Source organism: Streptopelia decaocto (genome assembly GCF_964273445.1).
Source record: "Streptopelia decaocto genome assembly, chromosome: 20".
NCBI classification, from domain to species: domain Eukaryota; kingdom Metazoa; phylum Chordata; class Aves; order Columbiformes; family Columbidae; genus Streptopelia; species Streptopelia decaocto.
In genome coordinates this window covers 5,850,660-5,873,765 of record NC_138675.1, presented here as the reverse complement: position 1 = coordinate 5,873,765, position 23,106 = coordinate 5,850,660, and the positions used below count along the sequence as shown (strand labels likewise).

The 23,106-nt window shown below is 48.8% G+C and overlaps 2 protein-coding genes and 1 long non-coding RNA gene across 9 annotated transcripts in view; 2 read left to right on the top strand and 1 right to left on the bottom strand.

Annotated features, from left to right (window-relative positions):
- Positions 1 to 822: 822 nt before the first annotated feature.
- Positions 823 to 17,678, top strand: MXRA8 (matrix remodeling associated 8). The gene is made up of 10 exons (XM_082069953.1): positions 823 to 1,062; positions 5,357 to 5,377; positions 5,795 to 6,103; positions 6,631 to 6,732; positions 7,846 to 8,304; positions 11,909 to 12,067; positions 12,217 to 12,247; positions 12,683 to 12,759; positions 13,170 to 13,247; positions 14,140 to 17,678. Exons 1-10 carry the CDS (start codon positions 1,014 to 1,016, stop codon positions 14,163 to 14,165), a joined length of 1,311 nt encoding a protein of 436 aa, XP_081926079.1. The 5' UTR covers positions 823 to 1,013; the 3' UTR covers positions 14,166 to 17,678.
- Positions 16,434 to 22,272, bottom strand: LOC309448447. Of its 4 annotated transcripts, none has more exons than XR_014185800.1 (5): positions 22,134 to 22,272; positions 20,944 to 21,055; positions 20,507 to 20,799; positions 18,356 to 18,505; positions 18,110 to 18,244 (listed from the first exon to the last, which is right to left on the bottom strand). It is a non-coding gene; the product is annotated as an uncharacterized lncRNA (long non-coding RNA). The 4 variants fall into 4 exon arrangements; XR_014185801.1 differs by having other exon boundaries at positions 20,516 to 20,799; XR_014185799.1 differs by lacking the exons at positions 18,110 to 18,244; positions 18,356 to 18,505 and adding an exon at positions 16,434 to 16,799.
- DVL1 (dishevelled segment polarity protein 1) overlaps positions 21,748 to 23,106 on the top strand; it is a 60,021-nt gene continuing 58,662 nt past the window's right edge. For 2 of the 4 annotated variants that reach the window (XR_014185798.1, XM_082069950.1), the window contains exon 1: positions 21,750 to 22,252. Coding sequence is in view for 3 of the 4 variants with exons in the window: in XM_082069950.1 (XP_081926076.1) it covers positions 22,083 to 22,252 (170 nt within the window). In the remaining variant the exon portion in view is untranslated. Of the gene's footprint in view, positions 22,253 to 23,106 lie in introns of all 4 variants that reach the window. The other 2 variants (XM_082069947.1, XM_082069951.1) reach the window with 2 other exon arrangements.

Genomic DNA, 23,106 nt, shown 5'->3' with positions numbered 1-23,106 from the left:
AAGAACTGGTTAATGTAATTTAACCGTCTTTCCCTGCAGCAAAGTCTGCTGAACACTCAGCGTTGCTGGACGCTGCCGCTGTGTCTCGGCGCTGCCATCAGCGCTGCTGTTCCCGTGTGAGGACACGGAGGACAGGAGCAGCTTCTCCGCTCTCCTGGGGTTCCTCTTGGTGCCAGCCAAGCGACTACTGGAATAGTTCAGTTCTCATATGAAGGGCTGGAAGCAGAAGTCATAAATCTGACCCCGCTTTCCGTGTTCTGGCCTCAGCAATGGGGAACCATGTTCCCCACATGGCAATATTCTGGGGCTTGTAGTTGCATTCTGGGCTCTTTTGCCTGCACTCCCTAAGCTCCCGCATATCCAGTCTTTGTCATTATTATCCTTTTGCTGAGATTGCTGCTATTAAGCCCTTGCTTACAAATCACAGGACAGAGTAAATATTGTTTTCTAGGTTGTCTTCTGAGACTTAAGCTTGAAGTGAAACCATATGAGGAGACAAAGATCAAAAAACCACCGAAGGCAAAAGAATAAATCCAGTCTCAAGCAGACAGCTGGATGAGTGTCAAACAAAAGAAGGAACAGCTGGATCAAGTAAAACACAAGGAAAATTAGTTCCATCCCCAGGGGGAGGGAGCAGGATTGTTTTGCGAGCACAGAGCGATGTGGGACCAACTTTATCCCATAGAACTTTTACATCAAAGTGAGGGGCAGATCAGAAGGTCCCAGAGGGAGGGGAAAGGGAAAAGTGGGTGTTGTAGCAACTGTGCAGAAGCGTTGGGGAAAGGAGGGAGGTGCAGCGCGAGCGTGGGGGGAGCAGAGCGGGGAGGTGGGGAGCTGGAACTTCGGAGGTGGAGTAGTTGTGCAGAATGTGAGCTGCTGTCCACAGCTTTCGGGATGTAAATTGATGAGGTCACAGTGTTTTCCAGTTACCAACCCAAAAAAAAAAAGTTTAAAAAAAACAAAGTCTTCAACTTGTTTTTCAAGAGAGACGCAAACACGGAGCAGCTGAAGAAATGGAGCAGCTAGCAAAACTCCTTCTGTGGCACATTTTGCTTCAGCAAAGTAAGCTCCTCGCTGGTCGGCATGATGTTACTTGTTTGTATTTCAGCTGCAGAGGATGGGGCCGGGTTAGCGAGAAGATGTTGAACTGCTGTCTTTGTAAGGCTGTGTTCAGGCTCCTAAGTTAGCTGTGTTTTTGCCTGTTAGGGGAGGGAATCGTGGATTTCTGTTTGGAAAGGCCAGGGGAGAGAATGGAGAAATATCTGAGGTTGTGGAAGCGGTATTCCATGCAGCATGTTTGTGCAATCTCTCTTTTCCTATCAGTTACCTCGATCAGCAAATACAAAACCAATAAGTTTGAATGTGAGTACGGTAAAGCTTGCATAGTTAGATTTATGTGATCCGAGGTTATTTTATACTTTTGAAGAGGCAGAAACAGTTGTTGGGTGTGTGTGAGCATTCAGCATGGGGGAAGAAATTAAAGTGGTGGGTTTATTTTCCTGTCAGCATAAAGACAGAGACATAGGAATTCACGTTGGGTAAGGTGCAAGAAAGGGATGAGAACAAGTCTGACGAGCTTACAATAACAGAATGGCTTGTACCTGTTCCTCAATCAGAGTTTTCTCTAAGAGCTGAAAGCAGATTTGGGGTCCTGAGAGCCTGAGCCCAACAGAGAAACCCCAGGAAGCCTTGGATGGCAGGAGAAGGTTTAAGGATTAATTGCAAGACCCCAGCAAATCCACACTGTCAACACTTCGGGCCCTAAGGAGGGCACCTGTAAGCAAAGGACCGATTACAGTTTAGGAACAGGATGGAGAGACTTTGTTCAGGATGCTGACAGTAGGAAATTAGGAGCGCAAGATTTTGGGGATCTTCACAGCCCTGTTAATGAAAAGCTGTGGGCAGGCACCTGAGCCTCCAAAAATTCCTCAGTACATAGATGGAATAAGCTGAAGAGCTCTCGGTTTGGTCCCTAATTACTCTAGTTTCCATGTCACCACATCATCCCCAGTTTTGCGATGCCTCGAGGCACGTTTTAGGAATCGGGATCAGGGACAGAAGGGTTAAAGTGGCTCGGAAACGCGGTGTGGGTGGGTGGGTGACGCCTGGCGAAAGAGGAGAGGCCTCGGCTTGTATTTCGGAAGCACCAACCGGTCCAGCTGCTCCCCGGGGTGGTTTAGCACGTTGGAGCTCGGGGAGCACCGGGGCAGGCCCAGCAGGTCGGGATGCTGTCGGGATGCTGTCGGGATGCTGTCGGGATGCTGTCGGGATGCTGTCGGGATGCTGCAGAGCAAGGGGTAGCAGCTCAGGGTCAACTCATGTAGGGATGGATGATCGCTGACAGGTGTTTTTCAGGTGTATTTTGGAGAGATAACCATCTGCCTGCCGGGCAGCCCTGATGTTTGAGTCCTTCTGTCCCCACACCAATCAAGTTCCAACATAATGAGTGCAGACGGGACGGGGAGAAGGGAGGAAATCTGTTCCCTTCCGTGTTTGCTGAGATGATTCCCTTCTGGGCAGGAACCACACCCTCAAGTGTTAATGTCTGCAGGGAGGAACCGCACTGTGTTTGGAACGGCTCTGCAAACTATTCTGTGGGCCTACGGCCAAAACGAAGCACTGAAAGCAGAGAAGGGTTTATAAAGCTGAGCTAATATCCGAACTGTCTGTGAGAAAGCGAGGGCAAAGCTGGGACTGTGCGGCGGCCAAGATGGCGATTGGTTTCTTGTACAGACAGAAGGCTTCTTCCTTTCTGTCGAGGCAGCACATTCTTGCTTTTTGCTGATTTACAGACGTGTTCCCACCTGCAGTGAGGCGTTGGAATTGTCAGGACGAGGCGGTGGTGAAGGGCTCTCGAGTCCTGACGTCCTTTTTGAAAGGAAAACACTCTGCTGTTGAGAAAGTTGTCCCAAGAAGCCTTTAAAAATAAACAAACATAGAGACTTAGAGAAAAGCCCAGTTCAAAGTCTGGCTTGACCATCAGTTGCATTTGTAAGGGAAACGTTGTTTTATGGCAAAGCTTGGTCTTGCGGTCCCAGGGCAGCAGGAACGGGTGGGGACCAGGAGGTGTCCAGATGGATCCTCATTGCTGACTGGCTCTCTTCTTTGCATCTTTGAGATGGGCCCAGGTGTTATTCTCAGTTACTGCTCGGTGGGTTTAAAAGAAAAAGGCTACCAGAAGAAAGCCGAGCTCATTTGTGCAGCCGTCACCTTGGTGTTACTGCATCGTCAGCCATTACGGCCTCGGATGCTGGATCGGCTCCCTGAAGAGTCAGGATGGAGCCACTGCCGTTCTCCACAAGCGTTTGGAAACAGCTTGGTAGCACAGGCTGGTTTTTGCAATAATTGTGTAATGGCTCTGCAGAGACCATTAAATCTGCTGCACAGACAATGGGATTGATGGGAGAAATAAGGACACGCAGAGGTTTTGTGAAGAATGTGTCCTTTCTCTAGGACTCGATCATCTCCCTAATGTGAAGGTGATGTCGCTTCCTTTTTTTGAAAGCAAAAGAGGCTGAGACAGACCAGGAGATGCTGGAGAAGGTGTGCAAAGGAACAAAGCTGAGCTTACTCAGGCAAGCGGAGCATCAGCCTCACAAACTGATGATTCAGCCCACACACCTGGTGGGTTGTGGCACCTATTTCTCCAGTGACTTCTTAGTTTGTCTTTCCTGCCCAACACTACAACCTGGACTTCAGTGCTGCTTGTTGCCTGGAGAGCTCGGAGATGGCGAAGTGTCTTTCAGAGCCTGAGGCTTTTACTTCTAGTTTGCCTGCACTTTTTGTGGCTGAATTCTTTACTTGAAAAGTGGATGGGATTCAAGAATGAAGAGCTGGCTCTGCCTTTTCCAAGGGATTAGGAAACACTTTTGCAGGCTGCTTTCCTCTTCCTATATTGTGGGAGCAGCAGAATACCCCTGGGATCCTGCTGAGAAGCTGAGTCTGCACACAGCATCTCGGGGGACAGCGCACAGATGGCTTTTTGTTGTGTTTTTGTGGGTACATCACACAGAGAGAGGTCAAAGTGATTATCCATCACATGGAATTTGAAATTTTAAAATGAAAGCTACAGTGAGTTCTGTGTTGACAAGTATTATGGTATTTTGAAGCTCCAGGTCCCGGAGTTCTTGTCAGTCGCTAGATTTATGATGCTGCGTTTGGGCTCGATGTTTTTTACATTAACTTGCAAAAGGAAAGGAGAAAAGTCAATGCATTCCTCTTGCTGAGCCAGGAGAGGATGTTTCTGTAGCACCAAATCAATTTGCTGTTCACGAGCCGTAACACGAGGCTCACAGACACGGCTCCTGAGCGCACAAGTCCCCATTCGCCTTGTGATATTGTGTTTTTCACTTGCCACGGTGCAAACACCGACTCAGACACACGGCGTCGCGTTGTCCCACTGGTACAGGTGGATGCTGCTGTGCTGAGAGCTGGTTGTCTGTTGGGAGACTGGCTGATTCGGTGCTGTAGAAGAGCTTTGTCTCATTCCTTTGCTGTCCTAAGCTAAATCTAAGTCTTGGCTTCCAGAGACAGAACCTGGCAGTTTATCATATTATACAATCAGGCACTTTGCAGCCTATTGGGAGAGACCATCAAATGATGGCAATATAATGTCTTGTCTACGTTGTCTTTTATATCCAGAGCAGTACAGGCTTTGTGCATGATGTTTTTTAATTTGTGATGCTGAGATTATGAATGTAGAAAGAATAACTTACATTTGGAGCGTCTTTGAACTGGCAGTGGCACTTCTTTTTGTTCTCGGGTGTTTTGTGATAGGAAAAGGAAAGAGAGTTTATTCTCAGCCCATGCACTGTGGGTATGGTTAAAACAGCCCCAGCCTGGACTTAATTTATTCTCTTTTGAAATGCATTAATTCCAGGGCTAAAACAAAATACACCCTTTGTCTGTAGGACATTGTGCCTGTGACATTAGCAGGACAAAACATCTCTTGGTGTTGCTGGAACACAGTTGGGCTTGAGTGGTTAGAGAGATGAATGATGTCATTGTGTCCGGAATCCGAATCGTGATGTCAGGAGGCCGCCCAGACCCTCCTGCGCCACAAGCACGAGGGGCCGGACCAGCGGAAAGCGGGAACAAAGGAATTAGTTCACTTCTTGCAAAGTTCTTCCTGTGCAGCTCTGAGTCACGGGAGCTGGAGAGAGTTGTGGTTGCGCCACAGTAACGGCGCAGCCCAGGAATGGGCTTAACCACAATGCACATGTTAAATAAGTCTATTAACAGAGAAGGGAGGAATAGATGCAATAATAATGGAGGAGGTGGCTGCTGGCTGTTAGTGTATTTGAAGTTTTTTCTTCCTTTTGTGGTCAGTAACATTCTTTTTTTTCTGCTTTGACAGGTTCTGTTTATTCGTATTCAGGTGAGTGATGTCTTTGTAATCTACCCGGTTTTGTGATCATGAGAAGAAAAGATGGACCTCGATTCCATGACATTAAGTGAGGGTTTCATTGCTAACTTCCATAGACATGAACCATGTGTCTCTAAACTTCGATTAAACCGGGGGTTAGGATTAGGAAGAGTATGTAGGATGGGTCAGATCTATGATCCTGATAACAGACATCATGGCTGTTCCTTTCACCGAACGAAATCAGTGTTTTTAAGTGGCTTTCTGTTGTATTTCTCCACGAGGGAGCTCTATGTTGATCCCAAAAGGTACTTTTATTTTGGGTGGAAGGTGTGCGGAGATTCTAGGACAGCCTAGTCCTTCCTTAGAGTCGTCTTCACATGCCATTAATGTGTAACTCTTTCTCTGTTGTTCTTTGCTGCTGGCCCCTAGTCCCAGCCGATGCCTCAAACCCGGAGAGCGTTGTGGTGTCGGTGCTGAACGTCAGCGCCACGCTGGGCTCGCAGGCCGTCCTGCCCTGCAAGAGCTACCGCATGGTGTGGACCCAGGACCGGCTGAACGACCGGCAGCGCGTGGTGCACTGGGACGTCTACAGCACCTACTATGGAGATAACAAGATGGAGAGGTTGTGTGACATGTACTCGGCCGGGGACCAGCGTGTGTACAGCTCCTACAACCAAGGGAGGATATTCATGCCCCAGAATGCGTTTGCAGACGGCAACTTCTCCTTGGTGATCAAAGGTACTGAACGGCATCTTTGCTCCCTGCGCCCTCTGCAGAGTGGAGGGTTCATGACTGTGTTTTTCAGTGAAAATAGCTATTTTAGTGAACATTTTCTATAAAAATGTAAGTCTAGTGAAGTTAATGAGATTCTCTGAAGCACTGGTGATAGTGAAACAGTCCTGTTTTAAAAGAGAATTGGTAGCTCATTGATTGAAAGTCACTTGGGCTTCTTGTGGACCTTTGACTGTATTTCAGTTCCTGACCTCTAAACCCAAGATTGTCATTCTTCCTATGCCTGCTCTTAGCTAAACTGAAATCAGCTTTCTCTTTCTATCTGTTAATACAAACACATTCTACAGAAGAACAAATTATTAAATTAGGTGAGATGGTTCTTCTCTGTTTAGCCCTGGTGATAAGGATGGGTTAGAACTGAGTTATATAAAGACACTTTTGCAACCACACAAGCATTTGGGAAGCAGCATAAGTGACAAAAGTCATCATTGTCTCAGTATAAAATGTTTAACGTCTCTTCCCTGTTGTACTAGATGTTGTGGAGAGTGACGAAGGCACATATTCCTGTAATCTTCACCACCACTACTGCCACTTATACGAAACTGTGAAAGTCCAGCTGGAGATCACCAAGAAAGGTGGGTGTGCTGGACAGCTTGGTGTTCCCTTCCACAGGGTCCTGCTCGGGCAACCGACCGGAGTCCAGTGGCCACCAGGACTCTGAATTCCCAGTGGGAATTGTGTGCTGGTTCACAGCTGGCCACAGAGAACGTGCTCCTCACTGTGCTGTTTGTGATCAGATTCCCTGACTTTCAGAAACTTCACACAATTTATGAACCTCTCTCCTTTCTTGGCATGTGTCAGTGCACGGAGCTGCTCTAGGCAGCCTGATTAGCTAATTGTCCTGTTACTGCTCCAGCAGCAGAACGTCCCTAGTAACAATCCATCGCCAGCCTGATGAGCCACACAGATCTGCCCTGTGCGCTGGTTTGGGAGCTTTCCCTGAGAACCCTGTAGTTAAAACCCTCCCCAAGTTACCACACCTTCGCTCCAGCTCTAAAACCAAGTTTCTAAGGGCTCTTGGCAGCTGCAGCTTGTGCCACCCAGGCCACAGACACATCGCTACCACGTCATTTAAATTGACATTTGTATAATGCACAAGTGAAGCTGATTGTGCTGGGAAGCTGTTGAAGGGCTGTAAGTAGAGAAGGGCATTTCTTCTGCTGCTCTTCTCGCAGCTTCCATGCAATAAAAACACCCGGGCAGGCCTGTGAGCCCCAATGCGCTCCTCTGTGTGTTGGTTCTTCTGCTATTCCTTTTCAAGAGCAAAATAAAGCCCAGTGCTTCTTGAGCTTCTCCAGTAATTAGGGCATTTGTGGGTAGAAAAGCATTTCCTGCTTGGAGAATTGGGATACGGCATATTGGAGATGAAATCTGTTATTCTTGCTCCATTCTTAGTCTGTAGAGAGAATATACTTCCTGCTTTCTGAAGCAGGAGATTAACTCTCAGTTGTAAGGAAAAGAAAGTCTTGCTTAACATACGGATGGAGAAGATAAAGGTGCATTTCTTTACTAATTGCTGAAGTAAGTGTGAACAAGGCACGCGGCCCCTGTGGCACTTCAGGGTATTTGGAAGGAAAGTGTTATAGGATTGCAGGGTCTGAGAGCAGTCGTAGGTGTCCCTAAGCACAGGAAAGATGCATAAAGCTGCACTTACCAAGGTTCCACAACTTGTCTCATCTTCTCCGCAGCTGAGGATGCAAAGCAGTACTGGGATGGGGAAAAGCCGGTGATTGTCGCCCCGGAAGGCAGCACCGTGATGCTCCCCTGTGTGAACCGCAACCACATCTGGACGGAACGGCACAGCGAGGAGGAACAACAAGTGGTCCACTGGGACAGGCAGCCCCCGGGGGTTCCTCACGACCGCGCTGACCGTCTCATCGACCTGTACGCCTCCGGCGAGCGCCGTTCTTACGGGCCTCTCTTCATCCGTCAGAAGATGAACATCACCGACACGGCCTTTGCCCTGGGTGACTTTTCCCTGCGGATTTCACAGCTGGAAAGCGCGGATGAAGGCACTTACTCCTGCCACCTGCACCATCACTACTGTGGCCTGCACGAGCGCAGGATCTACCAAGTCTTTGTGAAGGAGCCAGTGAGAGAGAAGAAGGTGGTGAACCTCACAACTCACAACATTGCCCCAGCCATCGGTAAGTGGCCTCTGGAGGTGATTCTCTCAATTGAGGAAGAGGTAAGTATCTACAGTTGCACCTTTGAGCTCTAAATTGCTCGCTAAGCCACGGGACAGGAATATGACATGTTATCCTCCATGATCACCTCAGGAGGTCTTTGCTCCAAATGCCAAAATGTCCTTTTGTGTCCCTCCGCAGTGGTGTGCGGGGATCACTTAGTGCCAGCGGGAGGGAGCGTGGTCAAGGCAAACCCGTGTCCTGCTGAGGTGACGGTGCCACTAGAGCAACGCTGAGGTTTAGTCCGTGAAGGTTTAACGCTGAGCTGCACCCAAAGCGGAGCGTCCCACCCGCCAGGGTTAATTCCCTGCTCCAGCGCCATCACGTCCAGCTCCTGTTTGCTTTGCTCCAGGGCAGTTCTGCAGCCTGTTCTCTGCACCGCCTGACATGCCCTCAGGCAAACCAGCTGGTTTGTAACAGGCTCCCTTTCCCCGTCACTTTTATGGAAGGGAGGTGTGGGGCAGGGGTCGCTTCGGCTCTGCCTTTGCTGGTACAACACGCTACTGTTCTCACCAGCGTAGCTCGTGTTTCTCTCCCCTTTGCACGGGGGTTTAGGCTGTGCAAGGTGCCAGACTGTGCAGAATTGAGCACCAGGAATTTTCCTCCACCCTTTATATATATATATTTTTTTCTCCTTAAACCAATTTTGACATTTTCCACTGCGGTGAGCTATCATCTGACAGCCCGGCCAAACTCAAAACCATCATGCTTAGTTCAGGCAGAAAAAGGAAAATCAAAATCCCAAGTTTAATATTTTTTTAAAGTCTTTTGAGTATAGCTCCTTATTAACATTTTCAAATATTTATTGGGGTTTGATATTTATTGGCTGCTTAATACAGAATTTGGACGTGCTTCGTACATTTTTAAATAGGTCTATTCTTCTCTAGCAATTGGCTGTTTCAAGTCACAGAAACCTAAACCTCTCCCCCGAGACTAAGGTTGGTGTCCAGACAACCCAGGCGGGACTAAAGCGAGGTGGCTGTTGGGGCTGAGCTGCCATGGGGGCCGGGACGTCCAAATATCGGCCGTTCTGCGCCGCAGCTCAGCCCTGTCCAGATCACATTAGAAATTAGGTGGAAACTAGATCTTGTTTTCAGAGCTGCCCACCCAGGAGTTTATTCCTCTCTTTCCTGGTTGTTGCTGCCCCTAAGTTAGGCAGAACCCACAAGTAATTTAACTTGCCGGGGCTGTCTTAGTTTGGCGTTAGTGCCCTTAGTGCTGGAGGAACTTGCCTAGAAAAGCCGTTTCCAGCAGGAACAGCCCTAGAAGAGCTTTGTCGCCTCCAGGCAGCGAACGCTCAGCTGGGCTCAGAGCACCACGCACAAAAATGTGCTGAACGCAGGGGAATGTGAAAGCAGCTGCGAGATCCCCAGTACCCTTTTCCAACCCGCTGCTGCTGAGGAGCCGCTGGGACGTGCCCTGCTTGTGAACAGCAGGAAGGGCTGAGATATTTTGCCCCGTTCCATGAAAAACTCTATAGTAAAGTCTTCTGAGGATACAACATAAAGCAAAAATGAAACATCAGGAGATAACAAAAGCAAAGCAATGCGATTTTTCGGCACGCAGCTATAGTGTTTGTCAGAGCTCCAAAGCCCAGAGCCGTTTCCAGACAGGAAACTTCGTCCTGTTTTGAATATGAGCGTGAGCTCAGTTCTGCTCTCAGTCTCAGCAGTATCAACTAATTCAGTGCATTTTTACTCTGCGTTTACTTTGGAGCAAGTAAAAAATGGCATCTGTTGTGTTTCAGGCTTATTGCTAAACTATTTTCAGTCCTTTGCCAGCCTTGGAAAGAAAACAGACCACATACCCAGCATTGGTGAGCTCTTTTGGTGGAGAGCTCTACATTTGTCCCAGCAGAAGAATCAAACCCTTGACTCTTTGGTAAAATACTGTGAAGGCACCTCTGTTCAAAGTTGTGTTTTTTTTTTTTCCCCACCATTAGAATTTATTTTCCAGTAGTTAAACCAGATCAGGCGAGCGAATTGGATGCAGGTGGGCACGCCGTGTTGAGACACATTGAAAGATGAGATCTTCGTTACAGAATAAACCTTCATCACCTCAGCTGAAATTCTGAGTCAACCAGTGATGCTTCATCAAAGCACCAGCATGACGAGCGTTTTTGGTATTACCTGATTAAGCCAAGGAGGCCCAAAGAGGCTGAATCTTCGTTATTTGTTGTTACAGTGACCTCTCCAATGTTGACTGAAGTTTCACTCGGCTCCTACCCTATCCTGCAGTATTGTGGGAAGGCACAGAGCCAGGATTAAATGCATTGATGTTCGCTGACTTCTGGCTCAACCATCCCCTTGTGGCAGCTGCTGAAGGGGCCCTTCACGGTCCAGGGATTTGTTAAAGTACAACTGCCACATGTCCTGTTTGCAGCTTTGCAAGTGGTTTATTTGGTTTGGTATTTTTGAGCTGGGCAGTGGTGAAAAACACATGTTGGTTGTCAACACATGGCACCCGGCAACGCCAGCACAAACCAGAGCGGGGCTGAAACCGCTCCATTCTCTGGGGCTGCTTTTAGCATTAGCAGATGATCATCTCTGGTTTCAAAGTGTTTATTTCAATCCACTATCATCTTATTTGCTTTTACTGTTGGTAGGTTGGTGTTTTTAAATGCTGGAAACAAACTGCCTGATAAACTGGAACCAGTCACTATATCAGCAGCTCAAAAAATGTCAACGTTTCTCACATCTGTTCAATGGTACTGTGGCTTTTGGGATATTTTCCCCCATCTTTTCCCTTATTCTTGCCTGGTGCACTGAGAACGGTCCCTGTTGGGGCGAAGGGGTCACTTCCAGCTCTGTTTTGAAGAGAAAAACCTCCCCAGCACAGTCTGTCTTATGGGTTTGCTGGGTTTGTCTGCTGCTCTATTGCAAGCAGAGAAGTCGCTTCCTCTTTCTATGTGTAAAACATTGACCTATTTACTTGAGATCTACAAAAATGTTCCACGTAAAAGGTTTGAGCTACCCTTCCCTGTGCCGCGGAGCTGCAATACTGCTGTGCCCGCAAGTGGAATGGAATCTTGGCTTTTCTTTGTGGGTTTTTATGTTATTTATTTTATTGGGGTTTTTTTTTTTTCATTTTATTTAAAAGGAAACTCATTCTTTGGCATTGAAAATTCTTCCCACTCCGTAAATTATAACCCTTGGCAGGGAGAGGCTGCTTCATACTTCAGCCGTCTGGAGCCGGAGCAGCGCGGTGTGTGTGTTGTAAGGGACCCAGAGGAGGGTTGTGTTACCCGCGAACGGCTCGGGGCTTCGCTTCTCTGCAATAAACAAGAACACACGGGGAGCCAGGCGGCAGCAGGGGAATGTCCAATGCTCGCTGTCCATACTTTGTGCTCCTGGGAAGTGTCAGGCGCTGGTGAGGCGCACAGGCACTGACAGAGGTGCAGATTGCTGTAAATGAGGCAGATTGTTGTAAATGAGGCGCCGTTTGCCCTTCATGCAGTTCAGAAGACTTTCTCCCTGAACACACTTTTTGGGTCCACAGGTGAACGTGCTTTGCTTGGGGTGCCGCTCATGATTCTCAGCCTGTTTTCCTTTGTCTCTGCCATCAGATCCAAATGTTGTCAGGGGCCACAACGTGATAAACGTGATCATCCCCGAGAGCCGGGTGCATTTCTTCCAGCAGCTGGGCTACATCCTGGCCACTCTGCTGCTCTTCGTCATCCTCCTCATCATCGTTGTCTTCATCACCCGCAAGCGCCGGCATAGAGGTAAGTGCCAGGTTTATGGGTGACCAGCCATAAGAAGCTACGGCCATCGCCACCTTTCCTTGCTTGCCATCTCCCATTTACTACAAAAATATTAACCAGCCTGGTCGGACTGGATCCGACTGCTCATTCTGCTTCTTCTCCTTGTTTAGGTTATGAATACAACGTGAAGAAACACGGAGAGTAAGTACATTTACAGGATCTGTTACCTAGAATTAGAATACATAGAAATGAACTTATGGGCCCCAACTCTCAGCTGTCAGTAAGAGCCCAAACCAGCTGAAGATCTGGTTAATGCCAGTACAGCCATGTCAAGCACAGGCTGTTATAGTTTGTTTTTTGCTTTCCACCAGTTCTTTTGCAGCTTTAATTATTAGTGTAACGTTCCCAGGAACATACACTTGCATAATGATTGTGTATCAGGAAAAATCACCTGTACTTAATAGCAAATGAAATATTCTATAGATTTTTTCAACTTTTCTTCAGGTATACAACAATTAAACACTGTAAATTGATTTCTCTAAAGTAGTATTAGAAAAGCTGTTGTGAAAAGGTGTGGAAGGAGTCAGTTATTAAAGGATGTGACAATACTGTTTCTCACTGTTATTCCTTTTTCAGGAAGGATGTAAATCTTAAAGAATTTACAGTCGACACAACAGATCTGACTCAATACAAAAGTGAAGACATCAGACTGGGTATGCATCAACTGGGAACCATTCTCCAAACGGGGCCAGAACTCGTTACAATGGAGCCTTTTCTAAGGGCGTTTAGATGCCCATTTGAAGTGACTTAACCTCCTGATTTTAAACGGCAGCTTTGGGAATCTCAGCTCCCAAGTCAGAGCAAGTGTGTTTAGTTTCACTTGGAGTTTTGGGGTTCTTTGACATGCACAACTGATTAGTGCCAGGTGCAAAAATGAAGTCTTAGCAGCTTTTCTTTTCCTGCCAAGTGGTTGAGCAACTCCATGAGTTGCTCCTGGAGAGCCGGGGATGCCAGACCTGCAGTACTTCAAGGAAGGGCCCATCACACGTCTGCCTTGTCTGGAAAGCTTTATTTTCTTGCAGTGTTCTAATGGCTGTCTGAATTATGCTCCTCCCTTACGCAGATTACAAAAACAACATCCTGAAGGAGAAGGCTGAGCAAGCCAGAAGCTTCCCAGCGAAGAACATCGATTTAGACAAAGGTAATAATGCCCAGCTCACCCTAATTAGTGGCTGTAGGAACCTTGTGGTGGGTTGAAGGAGGGAGGAGGGAAGGACCCGGCTTAGCAGTGAGCTGACCAAGCCACAGCCGACCGAGGAATGCTGAACATCATGACAAATGACAGCAGGAATGAGAGGCCAGTTCCCTTCCTAGCCTTTCATCATGGAGCCGCAAGATGCAAGTAGTGATTAGGCTTTTAGAAACTTTTGGCGTGGCACAAGTAGAATTTTTCTTTATTGGGAAAAGAATGAGTGCCTGGCAGGGCTGGAATTGCTCATTCTGTGCTGGAACCTCAGAGAGATGGATCTCAAAAATGTCCTGGCATGGTGTTTGAGAAGAAAACACTGTGCAGAAGAGAGTGTTTGGAGTTGATTTAATTTATGGGTAATGGGCAGTCATTTACTTCATCCAAGAAAAGCAAATAACTCTCCCTCCCTAGGGCTGAATCTCCTTTTGCTTATCCAGTATTAATCCTGAGTGTTATGCCTCAGTTTGTAGAGTTACACTTCTCTCAAGCAGTGCTGCTAAGAAGTTGTTAGGTTCCATGGCTCCTTTCATATGAAATTAGAATATAATAAATGTGACTGAAATGATAGCACGAAGGGAATGGTCTGGAGAGTCCATGAGTTGCCTCAGACCTGTTGTTCTTGGTGGAGTTCTCATTATGTTTTGCCTACACTCTGAAGAGATGATCTGTGCAATAATTTATACACATTATATCTCACTCTGGGCTTCATGAAGAGAATATCGAAGCGTGGCTGACTGCAAATGGTCACTCGTCACTCCGTAGCCAAGTCCATGTTACAGTGTGCTGCTGTGGATGGTTTGAAGTGTCTCTTTGGGTACTGACCTCCATTTCAATTTGCTTTCAGATTTCAGGAAGGAATATTGTAAATGAAGACATTCCTAAGCTGCTGGCTGGACCAGAAGCTTCAATCAAAGATAGATAAACGGAAGAGAGATGCCTTTTCTTAATATCATGTCCTTCTAGTTACCATAGATGTGTTTTTCATGTAGACTCTCTCTCCACTGAGCTCAAGGGTATTTGCAAATGCTTCTTGAAAGAGTCAGAGCGTCTGTCTTGTGTGCACTTACGATGGGTTTGGGTTGCCTTTTCTTCTTCTGTTCTCCTGGTCCTCCATTCCCCTTTTCTGTCTTGATATTACTGTTGTTGGTTTTATGCATCAATGATTTTTATGAGCTGAATCAGCAGACCTTTTGCTTTGATGTTACTGCTTTAAATAAACCAACCTGCATCGCTAATCTTGAGCCATCATTATATCAGGCATTTTTCCATGTAGTGTATTCATCAGAAAAATAATAGCAAAGCCTGATTGTGATCTCTCGTGGGCTGGCATGAATCAGGAGGAGCAGTATTGTCACATAGCACTTTACATATTCCAGGTGAGGTACAAAGAGTACGTCCCTTCACAACTGACAACGTAAATACCTCGTGTTGTGAGTGGGGAAATGTCAAAATCCTCATTTTCCAGGGGCAAGGGGGGCACACAAATGACCAAGGGCAGGGTTGGGACCAGCTCTGGAAGCCTGACTCTGTATTTCTCACTCTGAGCCTGTTTGTTGATTTGTTTTTCAGTGCAGACCAGATCAAATTGGGCATGAGCAGAGGCTTTCAGCTGAAGTTGATGTAATGCCAGCCTCAGTTAGATCAGAGCCAGGAATATTATGGAGAGGGCTAAACTCCTGTGTGGAATCTGGAATGTGGTTTTCCTGCAGTCCCTGGGTGGATCCAGGCCACACATCAAAACAAAGGTATGATTACAGCACAGGGAGACAGATCGTTAAAAGGAATCGCTTCTCATGAGCAGAACAGGAGGAACAACACGCTCCATTTAATAGCCTGTCAGGAATTTCCATTGGCCAGAGTCTCAGAAGGGGAGTTGAGGAAGGAGATGAGTCTGTTGTGGATTTTGGCATTGTCGTGGGGAGCAGGCACCCCAAATAGTGGTGCCGTGGGCTGATGGGGAGTTCTCCATATGAACAGTGTGTCAAAACCTGGGAGTCAGTAATTCAGTGTTGGAATCCAAGCAGGTTAAAGCATCAGGAAAGCCAGAGCACACTGAGAGTTCTGCACAGCTCCTTGGACTACTTGGGACATTCCGTGGCAACGCTCCCAAACCAGGGACACTGCTGCTCCTTGGGGCATGGAAGAAAAAGCCTTTCCTGCTGTTGTATGATGGTAGCGACTTGTGTTCTTGTGTAAGGGGAAGGTGGCTGAGCATTGCCAGCGGCTCCTCGGTGGGCCAGCGAGAGTGGCGGAGGGAGGGACCGCACACGGGTTGGTGACAGAATGGGGCTGGGACAGGGTCTCAGGGTTGCGGGTGGTGGGAACCTGAAGATGAGTTTGTGTGGAACTACGTAAGGGTGATGGTGTGGTTCCAGTGTTGAACTGGCGCTCTGCTTGCCTGGGTTTCTTCCTGGGGATGGAGAATTCCGGGGTCTTTGCAGGTAAGGGAGCAGCTGTGGTCCAAGGAAAGCCGCTCGGTTTACCGGCTGAACAATTGGGAGCGTGACCTGCTGCCCAATGTGTCTTAACATCCATACTTCAATGCAGACGTTTTATAGGAGTGGAAAATAGACTGTGCCAGTTTGTATAGGTGTTAATACTTCTCTCTGTTACTAAGGACTATGTTAAAGAATAAATATAGTGGGGACCCTTAGTTTTAATGCCTTCAAATGTTAAAAATATGAATAAGAGAATATAACAGTAGAGGTGGAGGTGAGCCTTCCTAAGCTACAGCTTATCTTTTAGTTTCCTTAGCCCTTCCACTGCTCTGGATGGGTGTTGTGATTTAAGTGCCTTTACCTTCACTTCAGATTCACCCCTACAGAAGAGCTCAGACCGTGCAGAGCCACGAATGGTGGTGAGGAGGGGCCGAGGTTGGGCCAGGGCCCTGTTTGCCCAGCCGGCCGTTCTGGGGCTGCCTTTGGTCAGATGGGGTTGAAATCCAAGCGCATTCCTGCAGGTGCAGGAGGCTGCGCTGGTTATTCCATCAGGGTGCGGAGTCTCGTTGTCGTTAACGTCTCTCTCCCTCCCTTTCATGTCTGTGAGTCAAAGGTTGGAGATCTTCACTTGCCAGTTCAAATTGCTCAGCACAGCTCATACAGACACCGGCTCAAAGTGGGGTTACTCATAAACTCCGGAGGCATTTAAATATTTTATTGGACTTCCAGGCTGCAAAATAGCTTAAGGGGAAAAAAAAATAATATGTTCTCTGAAACGAGCACTAGGAAGAGCTTTACGAGTTCCTCATCCTTGCTTTGATTACCAGTTTGAATTCGGGGGATGGTCAGACATGCCGGTATCACCCCAGGCTGATCAAGGTGATGGTCCAAGTTCAGATTATGGCCCTTGTTTCCTTCGGGACGGGCAGATGTTGTGTGGCTGGACTGATGCTCAGAACAGTGGTTTGCAGAAGCAGCCGGTGCATCCAGGCTGTGAGTTGGTACAGCAGAATTCTGGCTGGAAGAGATCCAGGCAGGTCTGCTGGATAACCCGTCGTGCTTCCGTCTGCGGGAAAAAAGAGAGAAAGAAAACCGAATGAGAAACTGAAGGGGTTTGTTTGCTTATTTCTTAATACAGAGGAATTATCAAAGGCACTTTGCCCTTAAATACCGGTGAGAAGCCCTTTAGGTCCTTTACACGTGCACTTTGTGTTCTGTCAGTCTTTGGCACTGGCATGAAGTCCACGTAGCTGATTTTGCACATGAAAATGAGAAGAATCAACTTTAATTAACCACTGGGCGAGGGGCAGGGCCGCTGCTTTCTGGTCCCACTCGGTGCAATTCTAGACAGGCTGGTTTTCTCTCTCTTTCTCTCATCTCGGCTTTTCTCTCCCTAATATGGGACAGTAACTGGCCTCTCATGGAGAAATGATTTTTTAATGTGTGTAGCACTTTGGTAAATGTGTTTTGCTACAGTTATTCAAAGCCGTGTTCTCACTGTACTAATGGAATTCTGCATCTCGATAGACTTCTATACTGTCACTTTGCCTCGTTAGAGCCTCCTTGGTTTCTTGAGATGTGCATTTTATGTTCAGTTAGTTAAAATAATAATGACCCTTAATATTTTTATACCAATTACTTCTCAGTGAGGGCAGAGAAATGAAAGTCTGTGGACTGCCAACCCTTGTTGTGGGACAAGGAAAGGGTGCGTGGCAGTGACCTTAAAAGGGGTTGAAACTGAGACTAGGACTAAAACCCCCCTTGTCAGCTCTGGGCACACTCTGCTTCCTCTCAAAAACGAGAGGATGAATTGTTCCATAAAGCTTGTTTTTCTTTTTTCTTTGTAACAGAATTAATTTTCATGATTATTATTACTTAACTTTCACCACTTATCATTGTTGTGTAACTCTCCCAGCATTTAAGAAATAAAGGAGAATATAACAGAGTTTCAAGTTAAGGTTGATTTTATTCCTTGCTCTCTGGAGATGCTATTGAAGGTATTAGCCAGCATTAGCTAATTCTTCCCAGTAGTTGTGCAGTGTGTTTAATCTCAGAGCATTTTAAAGTGCTTGACAAAGTGCAGATTGGATGCAATAAATTATTCCAGTGATCTTGATGTGGTTTCCACATGGGACATCATCATCTGACTCGGTCATGGGGCCCACAGACAAATTTTAGCGCTCCAAAAGTGGGGTATAATGACCAGGTCTGCAGCTGCAGATGGAGTTTGAACCATCTATCAGAGATGAAGCTGGCGGCTGCTGCCTAGCAGAGAATTCGCAGCTCCAGAAGGGAAGAGAACGTATCCTGCTGGAATAGTCAACTGCAGTTTTATACTTGGGTGCCAGCCCAAATTCCTCTTTTCCTCGCAGAACTAACACCTTGCAGAGCTCCTGCTGCACATTCTGCTCTTGGAGCGGAGGATCCGAGCTGGAGCCTCAGAGTTCTCCCAGGGACACCGATGGAAACAGCTCGTGGCGCTGCTGGGATGGACGGTGCAGCTGCAAGAACCTGAGGGATCAAAGCAGGGTATGAAACTGAAAAGTGGCAAAGTGCGTTCAGCAAACTAAGACCATTGACTAGCTTGTCTAGTTCTGGTGAAAGTTTTATCTCCTCTGTTACCTGGTTGGAAATCATCCTGCAGCCAGTGCTGTGCCATGTCACACCAGCTCTTCGCTCTTCCCCAGGTAACCAGAAGCATGAACATGAATGTTGTCCTCTATTCTCTTTTCCCCTTCCATGCAAAGCACACAGCGCCTCATTCCTACGGACCTGTAGGACAATAACACCTTCCTCAGCTAGGGAGGTTTTTGGAAATGTCATTGGAAATAATTTCTGGTATCCCCCAGGTTTCTTTGTATTTGAATCTGGTGTCAATGTGAGGAGCTTTGCCCGGGAGGCTGGTGAGCGGATTGCTGGGCTGAAGTCTTCTGCCTCCCTCTAGCGTTGATTTGTCTTTTCTTTTAAGCTATCAGGACTGAGTTTTGCCATGACCTGGCCGTGCCCAAGGTCTGCTACACAGAGAGGAAGAATATAAGGAATAAAACCCTGCAGGTCTTTTATACCAGATCCACAAGTAGCGTAAACCAACCTGGATTGTGTCCCGCTGAGGTTCACCAGCTTGGGGACCAGCTGCAGCCTCGTCATTTTAAGCCCATCCAAACCGTGTGGTTGTAGCTGTATCCTGCTTCTCTTCCTCCAAGTGAAAGATGGTTTTGTTCTTTTACAAATAAATTATTGCGGGTGGATAAAAAATACCCGTGAAATCTCCGAGTGGGTCCCAGCTCACAGCTTTGCTGAGCGCCACAGTGCTCAGAACGCTGGTTTGCTTTTTGTCGTATCTTTTAAAACAAATACTTATTTGCTAAGCACCCAGAGCGTGATGAGCTTTTTGAATTCACTGAGACAAGCGACCACCATGACTATAATTCAAAGGATTTTTAAAAGGCCTTGGTTATCCTCTGTGCGGTAATGGAGTGCACTGCTATATAAATGAAGATAAATGGCGAGCGGCTTTTATGCCTCAGGACGCTGTCTGCTCCCTGCAGGGATCAGCACCACCATTTGCTCCGTCAGGGAGGGTGCAGCACTAATAGCAAGAGATTTTGTGCCTTATATTTATTTTCCACTGAAGTGTTAAGGCCTGAACTCCGCAAGAAGCAAGATATTAGCCCTGACGGACCCGTGGTTTGTAAAGATGGTGTGTTCTGCATTCCTATGGCCGCTCTTTAATTGGATTAGCTGGTGTTTGACTGCAACATGAAAGTGGGTTATCTCCTCTCTCCCGTTCTTGATGGGGACACGGAAAGCTTTTTGTGAGTCACAGACCCAGTCAGATCATCTCTGTTCCAAGGTAGTCATCTGACAATTACACAACTCGGTATATTTTCACTTGTCAAAAGTAAAAGCGAAGCTAATAGAGCAAGAACAGAGCTCTTTGCAGATACCACCTGGGTCTCCGAGGAATTCAGGAGGTCGATAAGTATGAACTGAAGAGACCAAAGGGCTGGATGTTAATATTTTGTCAGAGTTTCATGCTGCAAAAACAACCTAAATCTCAGAAAACAGCTTGTACTAGAGTTGCCTTACAGTCCTGCCAAAGGAAGCCTGTCCTGTTCTTGCTCAGAGATTCGTGTGTGAGGTGGGACTGATGGATTCACGCTGTACTTTCCATACCCAAGGTTCTCCCGGGTGCCTGCAGAGCCACAGCCCGTGTCTGTGCACACGAGGACAGAAAGCTGAACGCAGTTTTACAGAAACCTCCAGTACTTCTTGCCTTACTCTATCAGAATTCCAGAACGGAAAGAGCGAGCAATGACCAACCATCAGTGGCCACCACTCCTGGAAAATATTCTTGGAAATGTGCTTTGAAATGACTTCAAACAGTACACAGAATCACAGAAAAGTTTAAAAAAGCGCCCAAACCAGTACCAAATCACTAGTTATGTGATGAAGACTAAGACTATACCTTTACTTTGCTATTTATCTTATATTGTTTGGTGATCATACAGGCATTCAAGTTTAGCAGTGATGAGTAATATTAATGTCTGGAGATGAGCAAATCCCTGGCGTTGGAGTTGTCATTAGCTTGGGATTTTCCTCAAGAAGTATTTTTAATGAACAAAAGATTCCTCGAGACCTGAGCGCTCTGTTCTGAAACCTTCATCTTCTTGCTGTCATTTTCCTGGCATTTCGAGAAAGAAAGGTGAACTCTACCACAATACATAACCTGCAAAGCATGGCACTCTCTGGACTCTGTGCTCCCAAACATACCTGTCTCACCTGGCAGCACTGAACAAGCGGTGAAATTCAGGAGATGATGGGTCTGAAGCTTGTTCCGTGCCAAGCACCTCAATGGGCTCTGTGCCCAACAGGCTTCCATCGCAGCGGCTTTTAAAAGCAATTTCTTCTGAGCCACAACTGCGTCTCTGCTCCCTTATTAGCATAAGCTGCGGAGAAGCCGGCTGCGCTGTGGAAAATGTGATGATCTGCAGAGAATCCATGAGCTCATCGCTTAAACAGGACCCGGCTCCCTTCTCGTGAAACACAAAGAATCCTTGAGGTACCTGAAACCCAGGAGTTTGCCTGCTGTTAAAATGGGGGAGTGAGGTCAGTTCTCTGCCCTCCCCATCTCTCAGATAAATACATGGGAGATAATGTATCTTGCTTGTTGTAAAGACAGTTGAATTAAAATATTAAGCTTTACTAACCGAGTATACGTGTAGTAACACACCCCGCTTTTCCTGTTGCCATGCGAATGGGAATCCTGACCTCTTCTGTACGATGCCTGGGTGCCTGTTTCTGGAAAGTGTTCACTAATTCCTAGAAGGAGAGAGCTGCCAGTGGACTGTTTCTGTGACCCTTTGGGGATGTTTACTCTATTTTTCTCAGGCCAAAGACTGATGATAATATGAGCAGAGCATCTTTTGTGGGTTGCCCTTAGATAAATCACCGCCAACATCAAAAGTACCCAAAGCAGCACTTCTGCACCTAAGCAGTTTGAGGGTGAAAGATGATTTTTACGGCAAGGAGCGAGCGCTCAGCATCTTCGCTCTTGCTGTTCATTCTCTTGGAAAGGACGGGACTGGTGTGATGGGGTTGGGAAAATCAGCCAGAGAGTCACGGAGCAGTGGGACCAGCTTGCTCCCAGCATCCTGAGTCACCACCGGCCGGGATCATGGAATATTTTGGGTTGGAAGGACCTTCCCAGCTCCTCCAGTGCCACCCCTGCCATGAGCAGGGACATCTGCACCAGCTCAGGTTGCTCAGAGCCCTGTCCAGCCTGGCCTGGGATGTCTCCAGGGATGGGGCATCCACCACCTCTCTGGGACGACAGCCCTGCCGAGCCCGGCCCGGTGTCCCCACGATGTGTCCCCAGTGTCCCCGGGCCGAACGGACCCGAGCGGACCCGAACCCGTTCGCTGGCGCGGCCGGCGGTGGTGCCGCCACGCCGGCAGGGGGCGCTGCGCGGGATCGCGGCGGCCCCGCGGGCAGAGCGGCGGCAGGAGAGCGGCCGCCCCGGCCGCCCCGCGCCCCTCGCCCGCCCGCCCGCCCCTTCCCGCCGGCCTCGCTGCTCCGCCGGCCCGGGGACGGGGCCCCGCGGCTGCCCGAGCGCGGCGGGGCGGGCGGCGAAGCGGCGGCCGGAGGATGCAGGCGGGGCGGGCGGCGGCGGGCTGCCGTTCCCGGGTCGGGCAGCTAGAGAGCAGTGCAGGGAGCGCAATCCCGGCCGAGCAGCCCGTGCGCGGCCGCCGGGCGCTGGGAGCTCCCTTCCTGTCGGGGGCGGCTCTGGGCCGGAGGCCGTGAGAGGAGCCGAGCGGCGGCGGAGGCCCGGGCCGGCTCCCCGGCTCCCATGGCGGAGACTAAAATCATCTACCACATAGACGAGGAGGAGACCCCGTACCTGGTGAAGCTGCCCGTCCCGCCGGAGAAAGTCACTCTGGCCGATTTCAAAAATGTCCTCAGCAACCGGCCCGTGCACAGCTACAAGTTCTTCTTCAAGTCCATGGACCAGGATTTCGGGTGAGCGGCTCCGGGCCGGCGGGGCCGCGTGTGGCGGGGCGGGGGGGCGGCGGTTCCTGCCCCTCCTCCCGCGCCCCCTCTGACAGCCGGGGGAGGTCTCTGTGTCTGTGTGTCTCAGCCCGGCCGGGAGGCACCTGCTCGGCTGCCGGCGCCGCCTGCCCCGGGGGTTCCGGCCGCGGGGCTGCGGGTGCGCGGCCCGGCCGGCACTAGGCCCCGGCGGCACCGCCGGACCCGGGGACACGCGAGAGCCGCCGCCGGGAACATGGCGGCCCGGCCCGGCCCGGCGCTGCCGCCCTCAGCCCGCGGCCCGGGGTGACAGCCCGGCCGGGTCGCCCCGAGGCGGGGAGGCCTCTCGGACGTGCCCCGTGAGGCCGGGCAGGGGGGACCGGCCGGCGCTGTCACCGTGTCGGGACACGGCGTGTGGCTCCCTCAGCGTTTCCGAGGAGGGTCAGGCTGCGGTAACGCTGGGAGGTGAACCCTTGTTGCACAGGGAATCGGGTCGTTCTTCTGGGTCTGGTTTGGGTGTCAGGGGCCGGTGGTCAAAGGGCCGGTTCTTGGCCGGGTCTGCGCCCGGTGCTGGTGGATCCGCTCGCTGGGACAAGGGCCAGACTTTCAAACGACCTTTGTGGCCGTGTAGGCCACGTTTCCCGCTGGAACCGGGGGATGTTTGACAGCGTTCCGGGCTCCGCGGGCAAGTGTGGGTTGTGCGCCACTGGGCTTGTTTACAGCCGTAATAAATAAACCGATAAACATCCATTTGACAGTTTGCCAGACAGTAACTTTCAGAACGTATTAATCCTTTTTTGTAGCAAGTCGCTTCTCTTTGTACTCGCATCTGTCACTGGCAAGGCGAT

Excerpts from the sequence above, each read along its gene's own strand:
- MXRA8 (XM_082069953.1), top strand. The coding sequence starts at position 1,014 with ATGGAGCAGCTAGCAAAACTCCTTCTGTGGCACATTTTGCTTCAGCAA. Across the intron at positions 12,248-12,682 it reads AACGTGAAGAAACACGGAGA|GAAGGATGTAAATCTTAAAG; the intron begins GTAAGTACATTT and ends TTCCTTTTTCAG. Across the intron at positions 13,248-14,139 it reads GAACATCGATTTAGACAAAG|ATTTCAGGAAGGAATATTGT; the intron begins GTAATAATGCCC and ends ATTTGCTTTCAG.